Below are 18,852 nucleotides of genomic sequence, written 5' to 3' on the forward strand. Positions count from 1 at the left end.
AGCTTTAGTGAGATATAATTTGCATCCTATTCCCATGTAAGGTATATAACTCCGTACTGACTTTTGAGTGTTAAGTCAACCTTATACTCTTTTAATAAACCCAGTTTTCTCATTTTATATAATTTTTTTGTATATTGTTGGATTAAGTTTGCTAACTGTTTATAAAAGATTGGTGCATTTATGCTCGTGATGTATGTCGATCTGTAGTTACAATATCTTTGGGTTTTGTAATCAAGAGAATGTTGGCTTGCTTAAGTGGGTTGAAAACTATTTGTCTGTGTCTGCAGGAGTTTCTATAGGATTAGAATTAGTTCCTTATTTACCTGGAGAAGGAAATGGCAGCCCACTCCAGTATTCTTGCCTAGAGAATCCCATGGATGGAGGAGCCTGGTAGGCTACAGTCCACAGGGTCACAAAGAGTCAGACAGGACTGAGCGACTTCACTTTCACTTTCTTATTTAAATTATGTATATAATTCATCAGTGAAGTCACACTTTGTATTTCTTCTTCAGTTTTGGTATTTTGTGTCTCAAGTAGTGTGTCCACTTCATCTCAGTTGTTGAATTTATTAACACAAAGTTGCATACATTATTCTATTATACTTCTAATTTCTAGTTCTGCACATAGCAAGCTTGGAAATCACCTCTCACTCCATCCTAACAACAGGTAAAAATGTGAAAAAGTGAACAATCAGCAGCTCTTCTTAGATGCAGTAGATACGTGAAGTAACAGTGTAGGATGCAGTCTTCCAGGTTGGATAGACAGATAAGCAAATAGAGAAAATCACAACTTAATGAGAGCGGAAACCTCTGTGGAAATCAGTACTGGGGTAGGAAAACCTGAACTATAATTGATGAATCAATCTCTAGAAGTTCAAGGTGGACAAATATGGGAATCAGAACTACACGAGAGCCCCACACTTCTGTGTACTTCACCTCTAAGAGCTTGACCGGGTTCTCAAAGTGAGTATCACAGCAAAATGCTTTTGTTTCCAGCAGGGAATAAGGAGCTGTTTTGGAATATGCCAGAGCATTTTGTTCTTCTTAAAAATGTCTGCCTTCCCACCATCGCCCTGTTACCAATATGAGCTGAAATAAAATAATAGGCCAATACCACTGATGAACATAGACGCAAAAATCCTCAACAAAATTCTATCAAGCTGAATCCAACAATACATTAAAAGGAGATCAAGTGGGTTTAATCCCACGAATTTAAGGATTTTTAGTATCCCTAAATCAATGTGTGATACAACATATTAACAAATTGAAGAGTAGAAACCATTATGATCATCTCAGTAGATGCAGAAAAAGCTTTTGCTAAAATTCAGCATCCATTTATTATTTAAAAAAATGCTCTTCGCAAAGTGGGCATAGAGGAAATAAGGTCACATATGACAAACCCATAACTAACATCATACTCAATGGTGAAAATCTGAAAGCATTTCCTCTAATATCAGGAACAAGACAAGGGTGTCCATTCTTGCCATTTTTATTCAGCATAGTTTTGGAAGTCCTAGCTATAGCAGTCAGAGAAGAAAAAGGAATCCAAACTGGAAAAGAAGTAAGTTTTACTTACTTCAGTGTTTGCGGATGACATCATAGTATACATAGAAAAAGATACTACCAGAAAACTACTAGAGTCCATCAGTTAATTTGATAAAGTTGCAGCATACACATTTAATACACAGAAATCGATTGCTTTTCCATCCACTGACAATGAAAAATCAGAAAAAAATTAAAGAAACAATCCCATTTATCACTGCATCAAAAATAATACCTTGGAATAAATCTGCCTAAGGAGGCAAAAGACCTATACTCTGAAAAGCGTAAGGCACTGATGAAAGAAATCAAAGATGACACAAACAGATGGAAAGATATACCATGTTCTTGAACTGGAAGAGTCAATATTGTCAAAATGTCTATGCTTCCCAAGGCAATCTACAAATTCAGTGCAGTTCTTATCAAATTACCAGTAACATTTTTCACAGAACCGGAATCAAAAATTTTTTAATTTGTATTTTGATGCAAAAGACCCTGAATAGACAAAGCAATCTTGAAAAAGAAAAATGAAGCTGTAGGAATCAGGCTCCTTCATAGCTACAGTAATCAAGACAATATGGTACTGGCACAAAAACAAAAATAAGGTCAATGATGCAGGAAGGAAAAGTCCAGAGACAATCTCATGCACCTGTGGTCACCTAATCTATGACGTATGAGGCAAGAATATACAGTGGAGAAAAGACAGCCTCTTCAATAAATGTTTCTTGGAAAGTTAAACAACTATATGTAAAAGAATGAAATTAAAACACTCCCTAACACTATACACAAAATTAAATTCAAAATGGATAAAAGACCTAAATGTAGGACCTGACACTATAAAACTCTTAGAGAAAAACATAGGAAAAACACTTTTTGACATAAGTGGGACCTACTTAAAAGCTTTTGCCCAGAAAAGGAAAGCGTAAACAAGAGGAAAAGACAGTCCACAGAATGGGAGAAAATATTTGCAAACAAAACAATGGACAAAAGATTAATCTCCAAAGTATACAGAAGGCTCATGCAGCTTAGTATCAAGACCTAACTAGACATTTTATCAAAGAAGACATACTGGTGGCCAAGACACACATGAAAAAGATGCTCAACATTGCTAATTATTAGAGAAATGCAAATCAAAACTACAATGAGGTATCACCTCACACCAATCAGAATGGCCATCATCAAAAAAATCTACAAACGATAAATGCTGTAGAGGGTGCAGAGAAAAAGAAACCCTCTTGCACCGTTGGTGGGAATGTAACTTGATATGCCACTATGGAGAACAGTAATGTGCTGCTGCTGCTGCTAAGTCACTTCAGTCGTGTCCAACTCTGTGCAACCCCGTAGACGACAGCCCACCAGGCTCCTCTTTCCCTAGGATTCTCCAGGCTAGAATACTGGAGTGGGTTGCCATTTCCTCCTCCAGTGTATGCATGCATGCTAAGTTGCTTCAGTCATGTCTGACTCTATGGACAGCAGCCCACCAGGCTCCTCTGTCCACAGCATTCAGCATTCTGGAGAATACTGGAGTGTGTTGCCATTTCCTTCTCCCAAACAGTAATGTAGTTTCCTTAAAAATACTAAAAATAGAACTACCATATGACCCACTACCAATCCCACTATTGGACATATAACCTGAGAAAGCCATAATTGAAAAAGACGCATGTACCCCAGGGTTCACCGAAGCACTGTTTACAGTAGCCAGGATATGGAAACAACCTAAATTTCCATTGACAGATGAATGGATAAAGAAGATGTGGTACATATATATATAATGGAATTTTAATCAACTGTAAAAAGAATGAAATTGGGTCATTTGTAGAGATGTGGACGGACCTAGAATATATCATACAAAGTGAAATAAGTTAGAGAAAAACAAATGTCATATAGTAACACATATATGTGGAGTCTAGAAAAATGGTACTGATGAACCTGTTTGCAGGGCAGAATAGAAATGCAGATGTAGAGAATGCACTTGTGAACACAGTGGGGGAGGGGGAGAGTGGGATGAATTGAGAGATCAAGTTTGACATAAATACACCACCATGTGTAAAATGGATAGGTAGTGGGAACATGATGTATAGAACACCACAGCTTGGTGTTCTGTGATGACTTGGATGGTGGAATGTGAGGGAAGGAAGATCCAGAGGGAGGGTATATATGTATACAGATAGCTGATTCACTTCATTGTACAGCAGAGACTAACACAACATTGGAAAGCAGTTATACTTCAGTTAAAAAAAGAAAGAATGAAATAATGCTATTTGCAGCAACACAGATGGACCTACAGATTATCATCCTAAGTGAGTGATATAAGTCAGAGAAAGACAAATCTCATATATCACTTATATGTAGAATCTAAAAAAATGATACAGATGAACTTATTTATGAAACAGAAAGGAACTCACAGACATAGAAAAGAAACATGATTCAAATGGGGTAGTTGTGGGGGGATAGATTAGTAGTTTGAGATTCAGTTCAGTTCAGTTGCTCAGTTGTGTCTGACTCTTTGCGACCCCATGAATCATAGCATGCCAGGCCTCCCTGTCCATCACCAACTCTTGGAGTTCACTCAAACTCATGTCCATCAAGTCGGTGATGCCATCCAACCATTTCATTCTCTGTCGTCCCCTTCTCCTCCTGCCCCCAATCCTTCCCAGCATCAGAGTCTTTTCCAGTGAGTCAGCTCATCGCATGAGGTGGCCAAAGTATTGGAGTTTCAGCTTTAGCATCAGTCCTTCCAATGAACACCCAGGACTGATCTCCTTTAGAATGGACTGGTTGGATCTCCTTGCAGTCCAAGGAACTCTCAAGAGTCTTCTCCAGCACCACAGTTCAAAAGCATCAATTCTTCGGCGATCAGCTTTCTTCACAGTCCAACTCTCACATCCATACATAACCACGGGAAAAACCATAGCCTTGACTAGACGGACCTTTGTTGGCAAAATAAGTGTCTGCTTTTTAATATACTATCTAGGTTGGTCATAACTTTCCTTCCAAGGAGTTAGCATTTACATACTATTATATATAAAATAAACTACGAGGATCTACAGTATAGCACAGGGAACTGTACTCAATATCTTATAATAACCAATAATGTAAAATAATCTAAAAAAGAAAAAATACATTTATATGTATCACTGAGTCATTTTGCTCTGCAAAATTACTGATTAACTATAATTCAACTTTTAAAAAGAGGGTGAAAGTGAAAGTTGCTCAGTCATGTCCAGCTCTTTGCAACCCCATGGACTGTAGCCTGCCAGGCTCTTCTGTCCATGGAATTCTCTAAGCAAGAATAATGGAATGGGTTGCCATTCCCTTCTCCAGGGCATCTCCCTGACCCAGGGATCAAACCCAGGTCTCCTGCATTGCAGTCAAATTCTTTACTGTCTGAGCCACAAGGGAAGCCCGTAAAAGAGGGTAGTGGCATTTTAGCTTACCCTGATCATATCTCAACTTCCCAACTCAGCAGAAGCTTTGAAGACAATCAACTGCATCCTTGTTCAGTTCAGTTCAGTCGCTCAGTCGTGTCCAACTCTTTGCAACCCCATGAATCACAGCACACCAGGCCTCCCTGTCAGGTACCTAATACTGGAGAAGAACAGATCCTGTACTCAAAGAACCATAGCTGTTTTGACCTCTCTGATGGTTCTCTGAAAGGTTAGTTTTAAGAGTTTGTCCTTCTTTTGCCTAACTCAGAATTCTCCCAGAGCTGAGGAGGTTACCTGAGATAATTGTCAAAACAATTTGAAGGCAGATGTGTTAAATGATGATACCTGGTGCAAGGAGGGCATGGCAAGCCACTCCAGTATTCTTGCCTGGAGAATCCCTATGGACAGAGGAGCCTGGCGGGCTACAGTCCATGGGGTTGCATAGAGTTGGACATGACTGAGCGACTAAGCACAGCACAAAAGTACAAGGATATACAACTAGTATAAATAAATGACTCATAAAAACTTTCAGGGAAAGGTTGAGGATTGAGATGCTTTGGGAAACAAAGGCTTTGAAAATCTCCCACATACTCTGAGAACTCTAGAAGGCCACATGTATCCCCAGGGATGATGGGTACATGATTAGAAAAGACCCAAGACAACCCTGGAGCCTTTTCCCCACCTGACCATCAGGCTTTTATGCAAGCAGGAAGTGAGGGCTAAGACAGTGTTGTAATCTGCCTGACTGTGTCTTGTTGGCTTGCCCCAACACAGTCACACAGCTCATCTGCAAATACTAGATTGGGACTTTTTGTTGTTGTTATTTGTGGTGTTCAAAGAAATCTCTTGGATAACTAGCTGATTCCTAAAATAAAATAACCAAGACTTTAGGGATCATAATGACAAAGAATATAAACTTTAGAATATTAGTTCAGAAAAGTCACTAAACAAATGTACAACAAGCAAAAACAAACCCTGAGAGGAAACAGAATCTGATTTCCAGAGTTTCCACATTATAATGCTTAAAATATCTGTTTTTTTAATATGACATTGATCTTTTTTTTTTTTTATAACTTTAAACACTTTATTTTGAATTGGCCAGTTAACAATGTGGTGGTAGTTTCAGGTGAACAGTGAAAGGACTCAGCCATACATATACATAGATCCATTCTCCCTCAAACCCCACTTCCATCCAGACTGGCATGTAACATTGAGGAGAGTTCCATGTGCTGTACAGTAGGTCTTTGTTGGTTATCCATTTTAAATATAGAAGTGTGTTCTTAAGGAAAAGTTGCAAGGCATGCAAAGAAAAAGAAAATTGGCCCATACTTTGGGGGGGAGGAATTAATAAAAAGTGTCCCTGGGGAAGCCTAGACATTGGCCTTCCTAGACAAAGACTTTAAAAATTTAAAATGTACTCAGAGAGGTAAAGGAAACCATGTGAATGATATCTAACCAACTGGAAAAGGTTAATAATGAGATTTAAAAGTTTTTTAAGGAACTAATACATTTTGTAGATGTAAAGTACAAAAATTGAAATGAATAATTACTTGAAGGATTCATGGTTACTTGAGCAGGTAGAAGAAAGAATTGGTGACCTTGAGAAACTATCAATTGAGATTATCCTTTCTATAGAAGAGAAAGAAAAAAGAATGGGTAAAAGTCAGAGACCTGTGGGACACTATCCAGCATACCAACATAAACATAAGGGGCATCCCAGAAGGGGAGTAGAGAGAGCAAAGGGCAGAGGACATTTGAAGAAATATATCTGAAAGTTTTCCAAATTTAATGAAGTACGTGAATCTGCAGATCCAGGAAGTTCAACAAACTCAAAGTAGAAGAAATGCAGAGATCCACGTTATGACACATAATCAAACACTGGAAGATAATGACAAAGAAAATCTTAAAAGCATTAAAAGAGAAACAACTCTTCATATATAAAATATCTGCAGTTTATTTCTTATAGGAAAATATGGTGGTCAGAAGCTAGCAGGATAAACATATTCAGTTTCCTAGTAGAAGAAAACAAATTGTCAACCAAGAATTCTATACTTGGCAAAATTTCAAAAATGAAGGAGAAATTCATACATTTTATGGGAAACAAAAGCCAAGGGTTTGTCTCTAGTAGACCTGCACTTCAAGATGCTCTAAAGGAAATCTTCAGTCTGAGATTGAAAAAAAATAAGTAGACAGTAACCTGAATACACACAAAGAAATACAAAACACTATAGAAATAACTCTATCAGTTCAGTTCAGTTCAATCGCTCAGTCGTGTCCGACTCTGTGACCCCATGAATCACAGCACTCCAGGCCTCCCTGTCCATCACCAACTCCTGGAGTTCACTCAAACTCATGTCCATCAAGTCAGTGATGCCATCCAGCCATCTCATTCTTTGTCGTCCCCGTCTCCTCCCACCCCTAATCCCAAATGCTGCTAAGTCACTTCAGTCGTGTCCGACTCTGTGTGACCCCACAGACAGCAGCCCACGAGGCTCCCCCGTCCCTGGGATTCTCCAGGCAAGAACACTGGAGTGGGTTGCCATTTCCTTCTCCAAAAATAACTATATAAGTCAGTCTAAATGTAGTATTTTTGTAACTCCTCGTTTTTCCCATTTGAATTAAAAGTGAACTGTACAAAATAATAATTATAAACCTATGTTTATGGGCACACACTGTGTAAATATGTGCTTTATAATTCTAGCATAAAGGATAAGTGCTATATTGTTGTTGTTTAGTCTCTAAGTCGTGACTCACTCTTTTGCGACCCTATGGACTATACTCCATCAGGCTACTCTCTCCATTGGTTTTCCCAGACAAGTATACTGAAGTGGATTATGATTTCCTTCTCCACGGGATCTTCATGACCCAGGGATTGAACCCACATCTTCTGCTTGGCTGGCATCTTCTTTACCACTGAGCCACCTGGGAAGCCAAATGCTATATAGCAACACTTTTGTATATTACTGAAACTAAGCTGGTATTAATTCTAGCTAGATTGTTATGAAATAAGATGTTGATTATAATTCAGTTCAGTTCAGTTCAGTCGCTCAGTCGTGTCCGATTCTCCGCGACCCCATGAATCACAGCACGCCAGGCCTCCCTGTCCATCACCAACTGCCGGAGTTCACTCAAACTCATGTCCACAGAGTCAGTGATGCCATCCAGCCATCTCATTCTCTGTCATCCCTTTCTCCTCCCGCCCCCAACCTTTCCCAGCATCAGAGTCTTTTCCAGTGAGTCAACTCGTCGCATGAGGTGGCCAAAGTATTGTAGTTTCAGCTTTAGCGTCAGTCCTTCCAATGAACACCCAGGATTGATCTCCTTTAGAATGGACTGGTTGGATCTCCTTGCAGTACAAAGGACTCTCAAGAGTCTTCTCCAACACCACAGTTCAAAAGCATCAATTCTTCGGTGATCAGCTTTCTTCACAGTCCTACAAAGAAAATAAATAACTAAACAAATACATATGTACGTATATATGTGTGAAGAAATGAGAGTGGAATGAAGATGGTACATTTAACACAAGATAAAGCAGTAATGAAGGAAATGGGGGACAAAAGAGAGCATACATAAAACAGCAAAATGGCAGAAGTAAATACGTCCTTATCAGTAATTATGTTAAATATAGGTGCATTAAAGACTCCAGGGCTTCCCTGGTGGCTCAGATAGTAAAGAATCCGTTTGCAATGCAGGAAACTTGAGTTTGATCCCTGGGTCAGGAAGATTCCCTGGATAAGGGAATGGCAACATGAGTTTGAGTGAACTCCGGGAGTTGGTGATGGACAGGGAGGCCTGGCGTGCTGTGATTCATGGGGTCGTGGAGAGTCGGACATGACTGAGCGACTGAATTGAACTGAACTGACTGAACACACTCCAGTGTTCTTTCCTGGGAAATCCCATGGACAGAGGAGCCTGGAAGGCTAGAGTTCATGGGGTCACAAAGAGTCAGACAGGACTGAGTGACTCACACATTCACATCAAAGACTCCAGTGAAAGATACAGGTTGGCAGAATGAATTTTTTTAAAATGATTCAACTATATGCTATCTGCAAGGGACTCACTTAATATATAAGAACCCAGCTGGCTAATGTGAAAGGAAAGAAACAGATACCTCATGAGAAGAATAACCTCTGCAAGATAATGTAGCTAAACTGTATTAATATAATACAATGTATACGTTAAGACCAAAATTGTACAATTAAAAAAAAGGACATTTTGTAGTGATGAAAGAATGAATCCGTCAAAACTATATAACAGTTACAAACATATATGCATGTGAGAAAGCCACAAAATACATGAAGGGAAAACTGACAGAACTGAGGGGAGAAATAGGCTGTTCATTAGTAATAATTGGAGATTAAAGCAACTGAAACTCTATACTTTGCTGGTAGAAGTACAAATTAGAATGACCCATTTGATAAACATTTTGTAAATTAAGGTTAAGCAGGTGCTTGTCATATAGCTTAGCAATCCCACTTCTGTATTTATCTAAGAGAAATTAAGACATTTATCCATGCAGTGATTTGTCTACAAATGTTCATGGTAGTTTAACTATATCATAGTAGTCCCAGATTGGAAAGTAAAATATTCAACTGGTAGTGGATAAACAAATTATGGTATCCAAAGAATGGAACTGTTGTAAAGCAGTGGAAAGGAATAAACTAATAATATATTCGACATTATGAAAGACTCTCAAGAGATTTATTCTAAATGAATTAATTCAGACATAAGAGAATATGTATGATTGTACTGATTTGATATTCAGAAAGCTTTAGGAGTAGAAAGTAGACAGCTGGTTGCTAGGAACGAAAGGGTAGGGGAAGGGGAAAGAGAGTTACTGCAAAAAAAACACGAAAAACCTTTGTGGGTGGTAGAAATGCTTTATATCATGATTGTGGTTTCATTTACATTGGTAGGCCCAATTGTGAAAACTCATCAAATTATAGGTTTAAAACTTTAAGTATTTATTGTATGTAAATATAAAGCTGACCCAAGAATGAAAAAAATTATAAAGACATATGAACATTTTGGAACCAAAGCATGGGGGTGGGGCGGGAAATATTTGAATTAACGAGTTTTTTTTTTTTTGAGTAATAAAAAATGGAAATAAACTATTTGAAATTTGTGACAGAAAATGAAACTTATGGGGATGTAGTCAAAAAATTACTCAGAATGAAATTTTAACCTTAAGTTGTTTTATCAGTTGAAGTAGAAAGGATCTAAAAAAAAACTCAAGGATTAGAACAATATTCATATCTCCTTCCTGGAAAGTGGTGTGGATTTATTTATATTTGTTGAACAAATACACATATGGCCCTTACAATGTACTGTATCGTTATAAAGATAAAAACAAGTTAAATAGAAGTTGATAAGATCTAATTCTTTGAGCATATTGGTAACAAAAGAGCCTATGAAAAGTCTAGCCAAAAAATGGAGTAAATAAATATCCCACATTATGGCTGAGAAAAAATATAATCATGATAACAAGGAGACTAAAAGTGAGGAAATGTAGTATACAACATGTCTCTAATAAATTTAAAATATTGATAAAGTGAGTCATTATCTTAAGAAGTAAATAACCAGAATTTAATTATAATATTCAGTCTTATCTCTCATTATTTCCATATTTTAATCTTTTGCTCCAGCCAAAGGGCTCTGTTCACAGTTCCCTCAGTATAACTTGGGTTTCCCTCTGTGTCTTCATTATTGCTCCCTTCTCTCTCTTGTTAATGGCATTTTCTTTTCGTGTATTCAGATGCTACCTATCTTTCAAGCAGGTACGCTTTCCATTTCCTTGAGGAAACTCCCCCTAGCATCTTAGGTGGTACTTGTGACAGTTCGCATCTGTTACCTACTCAGCTTTGCAGAATTATATGCCTTTTAATGCTGTATCTTCCTCTTCCTTGTGGAGAATACATATCTTGAATAGCTCCACTATGTATATACCTCATCCCTGCTATATATAACTCTTATTATCCCCCGTATTCTAGTTTAGTTTATACAGAGTATGAACTCTGGAAATAAGTATTTAATTGATTGTTAAAAGTGAATCAAGACATGATTCAAGTTAGGAAAAAGTGCTTAACTACCATTTCAGGTAGAGTTAGGATATCTTTGGGTAGTAGTATAATTTTCTAGTTAAGTGTGTACAAATGGGAGAATGTGTTCAGTCTTTTCCACTTGAAGCCTCAGATGAAGAAATGTTTTGATATAATAGACAACTTCTTAAGCCTCAGTTTCTTTTTTGTAAAATGAGGAAAAGACATCTTTTTTTAAGACTTTACAAGACAGTGAGTGTATAGCTCCTGACATGTGTGCTTGGAATACATTGAACCCGACATAACTGTAGTTTTTCCCACCTTCATATGAAGTCACAATTGCAAGTACAGTGTGGATATTTCCCCATTTTGATATGCCTTAATATTTTGGCTGAGAGCAATGAGCACATTGAGAGTGTTCAATGGCAACCCACTCCAGCACTCTTGCCTGGGAAATCCTATGTGCAGAGGAGCCTGGTGGGCTATAGTACATGGGGTTGCAAAGAGTTGGACACGACTGAGTGATTAGCCCTTTCACTTTCAATGTGCACATGTAGGTCGAAACATACATAATTTAATGTTTAGTTATTTCTTCATTCCCAAGCATAACCTTTGCTAGATTGATTTTTTCTCTCATTAGGCCTGTTGTAATTTGCATCTTTCAGGTTTTTATGAAGCAGTTTTTATTTTTTTTACCAGTCATCGCTGTCTAGATTGGTGTACATTGTGATTAGTTCTTTCACAGGTCACTAATGATTAGAGACTAGAACCCTTTGTATTTAAATTTAAATTTTGACCTCTGAAAAGAGAAATTGAAAAATTAAATCATTGTTAATATATTGTAGAAGTGACATTTGCTGATGGTTGACCTATTGATGGCTCTTAAGTGCTGGAACACACAAGCTGGAGCTTAGTTGAACAATGACAGAGAAGTGTTATTAGATTTTTGCAGACTTTTGGCATTTAGTCAGTATAAACAAAAGCAGACCAAAACCAATCTTTGAGTATCTGATCATCATTTCCACTGCCTTTTAAAATTACTTCTAGACTTCAATGACTATTCTTTACACAGAAGAACTGTACAAAAAAAGAATTTAATGACCCAGATAACCATGATGGTGTAGTCACTCACCTAGAGCCAGACATCCTGGAGTGTTAAGTCAAGTGGGTCTCAGGAAGCAATACTATGAACAAAGATAATGGAGGTGATAGAATTCCAGCTGAGTTATTTAAAATCCTAAAAGATGGTGCTGTGAAAGTACTGCACTCAATATGTCAGCAAACTTGGAAAACGCAGCAGTGGCCACAGGAATGGAAAAAGTCAGTTTTCATTCCAAACCCAAAGAAGGGCAATGCCAAAGAATGTTCAAACTACCACACAATTGCACTCATTTCACCTGCTAGTAAGCTAATGCTCAGAATCCTTCTGGCTAGGCTTCAGCAGTACATGAATTGAAAAATTCCAGATCTCCAAGCTGGGTTTAGAAAAGGCAGAGGAACCAGACGTCAAATTGCTAACATCTATTGGATAAAGCAAGGAAACTCAAAAAACACATCTACTTCTGCTTCATTGACCCTCTAAAGCCTTTGACTGTGTGGATCACAACAAACTGGAAAATTCTGAAAGAGATGGGAATACCTGTCTTACCTGTCTCCTGAGAAACCTGTATTCAGGTCAAGAAGCAACAGTTAGAACAGGACCTGGAACAACAAACTGATTCACAATTGGGAAAGGAATACATCAAGGCTGCATATTGTCACCCTGCTTATTTAACTTTATGCAGACACATCATGCGAAATGCTGGACTGGATGACTCATAAGCTAGATCAAGATTGCCAGGAGAAATACCTACAACCTCACATAGCAGGTGATACCACCCTAGGGCAGAAAGCAAAGAGGAGCTAAAGAGCCTCTTGATGAAGATGAAAGAGGAGAGTGAAAAAGCTGTCTTAAAACTCAACATTCAAAAAACGAAGATCGTGGCATCCAGTCCCATCACTTCATGGCAAATAGATAAATAATGGAAAAAGTGGCAGATTTTATTTTCTTGGGCTCCAGAATCACTGTGGGTAGTGACTACAGCCTCAGAATGAAAAGACACTTGCTCTTTGGTAGAAAAACTATGTCAAACCTAGACGGCATATTAAAAAGCAGAGACATCACTGTGCCAACAAGGGTCCATATAGTCAAAGCTATGGTTTTTCTGGGAGTCATGTACAGATGTGAAAGTTGGACCATAAAGAAGGCTGGACATAGAAGAATTGATGCTTTTGAATTGTGGTGTTAGAGAAGACTCTTGAGAGTCCCCTGGACTTCAAGGAGATCAAATCAGTCAGTCTTGAAATCAACCCTAAATATTCATTGGAAGGACCGATGCTGAAGCTCCAATACTTTGGCCACTTGATGCAAAGAGCTAACTTTTTGGAAAAGACCTTCATGCTGGGAAAGATTGAGGGCAGAAGGAGAAGGGGGCATCAGAGGATGTGACGGTTGGATGGCATCACCAACTCAATGGACATGTGTTTTTGCAAACTCTGGGAGATGGTGAAGGACAGGGAAGTCTTGCGGGCTATAGTCCATGGAGTCAGAAAGAGTTGGACATGACTGACTTAGCAACTGAACAACAACAACAGTAATTTTGCATTGAATACCTCTTAAGATACATTGATATTCAGCCATCTCAACCTCCTTGTAGAAAGTTAATATGGTTTCAGATTTAATTATGATTTTGATATTTTTGAAAAATAAGCACCATTCTGTACCAAGTCCCTAACTCAGAAATGTTTTTATGATTTTTATCCTGTGAGGAAATACGTATTTTTCAATCTTTTTGGATCACATTTATAGTATTGTAAAGAAGCAGTGTCAGAAATGGAATTGTTAAAAATCAGCATAGTAATATTCTTAATACTGGGAGGGGAAAAACATAGCCAAAGTTTTATTTTGGTATAAAAATTAGCAACAAAATAGCTAACAGTGATAAAACTCTTTTCTCTCCAGGGCCAAGGAATATGAGAGTTTATTGGAAGCAAAAAATTCTGGTTCAGACTCACCCTATAAAGCAAAGTGAGTATTTTAGCCTACATTTTATTTATTTGTCTCTTTAGTCTCTGCCTATAACAAGTTTACCTGAACCATTATCGTTAACTTCTGGTCATAGACTTTTGTATCTGATGCCTAGGATTTTATTCTTCTAACACCATATATCCAACTGGGGACGATTTTGCCAGGGGTCATTTGTCTGCATCTTGGGATATGTGATGATATTTTTGTTATCACAGATTGGAAAAACGGGTGCAGCTGCCATCAAGCGAGTAGAGGCCAGGGATGCCATTACACTTTTTTGAGTGTGTGAGATAGTCCTCCGCAGCGAAGGAGTATCTCATTCAAAACATCAGCAGTGCTGAGGTAGAGAAACGCTATTTGAACAAAGCAAGTTTTGCCAAGGGTGTACTGATTCTTACTCTGAGGAGATCTCGTTCAGGATTGTTGCAGGGGCCACTTGACAGATAAGGATTTAGACTCCACCATTGGGTGTAAGTATAAGTGTAATTACTAGGTGTACTAGCTGAGGAAACATTTGTTTGTCTCAGATAGACTGCCAATAGCGGTGCAGCGAGAGAAGGGTACTCATGTAATACTGCTGTTGGGAGTGCAGATTGGTATAGTCTTACTGAAAGGCCATGTGAATCTGGAGCTTAGGTTGGCCACTTTGGTTTTCTTTTACTTTTAAGATCTTTTATTCATTATATATACATGATTAAGTTCCAGTACTTTATTTTTTAATTATAGTTGATTTACAATATTATGTTAGTTTCTGATTACAGAAAAGTAATCCAGTTATACATGCATTGTTTTCAGATTATTTTCCATTATAGTTTATTAAAAGATACTGAATGTAGTTCCCAGTAGGACATTGTTATTTATTTTATATAGTTTGCTGGTCCAAAACTCATCTAATTTATCCCCCTGCTACTTTGGACACTTTAGACTTCATACTGCCCAGTGAAATAATGAAAAAGGTGTGCAAATATTTATATACAAAGATAACTATTTTTGTTAGTTTCAATAGTGAAAAACTCAAGAGACAACTTACATGCCACAGCTGGAGGAATATCTATAAGCAGTTGTTGGTATAGATTATGCAATAGCATTTTAATGTAGCTGTTATTTACATTTGTAATAGAAATATTCTTCCCTGTCAGAAATAAGACACCCATCAGGTAATACTTTATTACTGTTTTAGAGCTATTAGCCATTGTTATTTTAAAAGAAAAACAGAAGTATAAAATATTAAAGATGTTAATGAAATTGTCAAAATTATGATCATACTGTATCTCTGGAAAACCCAAGAGAATCAAGTGAAGAACTAGTCAAAACAAGAGAATTCAGTAAGATGGCTGATTTCCAAATTTATGTGACACTGTTCATAATAGGTGATGTTTACTGAACTTTTACCTTATGCCAGGCTCTTTACATGTGCTGACTCATTTATTACTCACAGCAACACAATGAATTTCATGAGGAAACTAAGCCTAAATAGAGGGAGTAACTTGCCTAAGGTTATGCAGCAGCATATCTAGGATACAAAAGTAGTAGCTTTTCTTTTTGATAATCAGAAAATATAAACATCATTTATAATAGCAATAGAAAAGTAAACTTTTAAGAATAAGCAAGAAATATGAAGGCACTACAAAAATAAAAGTATAAAATGCTAACAAGGGATATAAAAAAATGACTCATAAAAGTTAAAAGACAAATTGTACTCTTGGATAGAAGACAAAGTATAGTAAATTCTCTTTAAATTCTCCTGCAAATATGTGATTTCAATAAAATAACAACCTTCTTAAAGCTAGAGATAGAAGCATTTTAAAGAACATATAGAAAAATGAAATTTCCAAGCAAAAAAATTTTTAATAGGGGAAATGAAGTAGGATTCAGCCAACAGGTGGTTAAAATAGTTTTGCATTGGCATATAAATAGTAATACAAATTAATGGACTCAGTTTTTAAAAACAATCTAGAAGTGGATCCAAAATTTGAGGAAATTTAATACATGACACAGTATAGTGTTGGGAGAGATGGCCAGAAGTTGCTGAGCCATTCCTGAAGGCATGGCCCTTTACAATATAGCTTTGCCACCTCTCCAATAATGGGTGGACTCTTATTAACCTTACTCTTGAATTTGGCCTTTTGACTTGTTCTGATCCCCAGTCTACTGCAGAAGCAGTATGTGACTTCTGAGCCTTAGCTTCAGAAGTCTTGAAGCTTTTGCTCACAACTTTACTTTCTTGTTCCCCTCTGACTGCCATGTAAGAAACCTTGGGTCAGCCTCCTTGAAGACAGATCACTTGGCAATGGTGAATAATCCTTTTAATATGCTTTTGAATTTGTTCGGCTTGTTCTGTTGAGGGTTTTTGCATCAGTGTTTTTGCATAGTGTTCATCAGTGATAGGGGATATCAGGCCAAATCATGCCTCTGCTTATGTCACATTTGCTGATGTCTCATTGGCCAAGGCAAGTCATTTTGTCAAGTCCTTAGTCACTGTATGAGGAGACTATTAAGTCATGGCTAGCAAAATATACTTCAGGAGGGGACCTTTAATGTAATAGTCTATTCTACAGCTTGCTTTGACTTGACTAACTGCCCTTCTTCATTACCTGTTGCCTCATTGTTTCTTGTCTCTTTGAGCTCTGACATTAGCATGCCTTTGTCCTGAGAGTTCAGGTAGACAATTACTCTCTTGGTAATCTCATTTATTTTCATGACTTTAAACAACTAGTATCCGGATGGACTTTAAATTCATGTCTCCAATCCAGACCTGTCCCCAGAACTCCAGAATACAATATCCAGCTTTCATGTTAGCATTTCCACTTGGATGTCTCCCTGTTCACTTGAATGCCTCAGGTGAACATGTGTCAAGGTAAACTCCTGAAATTTGTTTCCAAAACTTACCCCTCCTATTTTTGTTCATCTTAACAAATGGCAGGTCCATCCTTATATTAAGTCATCTAAAACTTTAGAGTCATCTTTTTTCTCAAAAAGCTTAATTATTGTAACTGATTGATATAGGTAACCGAAAAGGAGATAAAAAGACATGTCTCCTTATAAAATTATTCTATTTAATAAATGAAAGCGACTTTCTCCAGTTTCCCCTCCCCCTTCCAGAAAACTTCAGCCCTATTATTGTTAGATGAGCGCACCACCACGCCGCCATCTGCATTGGCTGGATGACTGGATGCAGCGGGGCAGAGCGGCGGCTGTCAGAGCCTGAGTGGACTGAGGAGGGTGGCCAGGTGCGAAGGTTCAGAGCCGAGCAGAGTACGGGAGCTTCCGTGTGTGGTAGGACACCACGGCCTGGTGTGGGGGATCAGAGCCAAGTGAGGAGGGCATATCCATGGAATGTCATCCTTGCCCAGTCTGTCAGGGGAGCCTTGTAAAGGCTGTGAAACCCACGCATGGGTAAGAGGAGCAGAGGAGACCGGTGTGGGGAGTCAGAGCCAAGCAGGTAGATAATAGTGTACATAAAAAAGATGGGTGATGTGTTAGGGGGGTTGTTCACATAAGTAAATATATTAAGGGTGTTGGAAGACTTATTGCTCAGTTAGAAAAGAGAGTTAAAAAATATACTCAAAGAGAATAGAAAATCCTGCAGTGATGAATTGGAATTATAGTTATCAGTTTTAAATTGTATTTTCCAACATATATGCAGAAATAAGTATAGATGTAAAATATAGGGATACATATACACACATGGCCTTGGAACAATGCGGAGTGGGGTTTAGAGGTACTGACCCTCTGAGCAGTCAAAAATCTGCCTATAACTTTTACAGTCAACCCTTCCCCTCCGAGGTTTTACATTCACAAATTCAACCAACCATGAATCCTATGGTACAGGCATAGTGTATAAAATCTGTATAAATGGACCTGTACAGTTCAAAGCCCTGTTGCTCAAGCATCATCTTTTTGTATATATAATTATATATATTTTTATATTTATTTATATAAAATAATGTACACACATTTTCTAGATCTTTCCACTAAGGGTGAGGGCCTGGGAACAGCAACACCTTGATAGCATTGAGCATGTCTAGTCTTAAGTATGAGGATGACATAGTTCCCTGAAAGGGTAGATGGGTTCTTTATTCACAAGAAAGGATGCTGGAGGCAACAATGAAAGATGTTCCATATGGGAGGCAATATATACACACTGGCTTTTTTCATTTTATATGAGGATTTCTTAAACTTACATTTAGAAATACAGGCTTAGGCATATAATTTTAAAATGGAAGGGGAACCTGTAGCCTTAAATTTAAACTGTGTACTTCTCAAATAGAGAAGGTTTAAAAGAAAAAATGGAAGTTAATATATTTATGTCTTCCTGCCCATCACACTAAAGAACAATGTTATTTCCTAACATGGACCCAGTTTCCCTTCTTACACTTATAAATCTTCCCAGTGATCCTAATGAACCTCCCAAAACTTTACTGTGATAAAAGTTAGGGCTCCTTACAGAGGAGCCCTTACATTTCACATTTACCAGTAACAGATTTGAACTGAGAATTGTTAAAATGTGTTCAAATTTTGAGAAGAAAGTATCTGACCTTAAAAAATTCTCCACAAAGCCATTTACCTGTCAGATAGTTCTCATGTTCTGGGCTAGGAATTGCAAAGCCTTTAGTTTTTCTTTTCATGCTAGAAAAATTATCTGCCAGAATTTACACAAATAGCAATTTCTGTATTAAAAAACTGCACCCTCTAAACAGCTCCTATTCTTGCCCTGTAAGAATAGGGCAAGAACTTTCAGGAACTGAGTCCTGTGACATTCAATCATTATTTATAGTATG

The 18,852-nt window shown here is 37.7% G+C and overlaps 1 protein-coding gene across 4 annotated transcripts in view; it reads left to right on the top strand.

Moving 5' to 3' along the window:
• The window catches only part of SCAPER (S-phase cyclin A associated protein in the ER), a 420,138-nt gene that overhangs the window by 187,449 nt on the left and 213,837 nt on the right, over positions 1-18,852 (top strand). For all 4 annotated transcript variants that reach the window (XM_055418057.2, XM_055418061.2, XM_055418059.2 and 1 more), the window contains exon 22: positions 14,006-14,071. In XM_055418057.2, the coding sequence (XP_055274032.1) occupies positions 14,006-14,071 (66 nt within the window). The remainder of the gene's footprint in view (positions 1-14,005; positions 14,072-18,852) is intronic.

Source organism: Moschus berezovskii, chromosome 21, assembly GCF_049115385.1.
Source record: "Moschus berezovskii isolate FMDL1 chromosome 21, NW_MosBer_1.0, whole genome shotgun sequence".
Classification (NCBI taxonomy): domain Eukaryota; kingdom Metazoa; phylum Chordata; class Mammalia; order Artiodactyla; family Moschidae; genus Moschus; species Moschus berezovskii.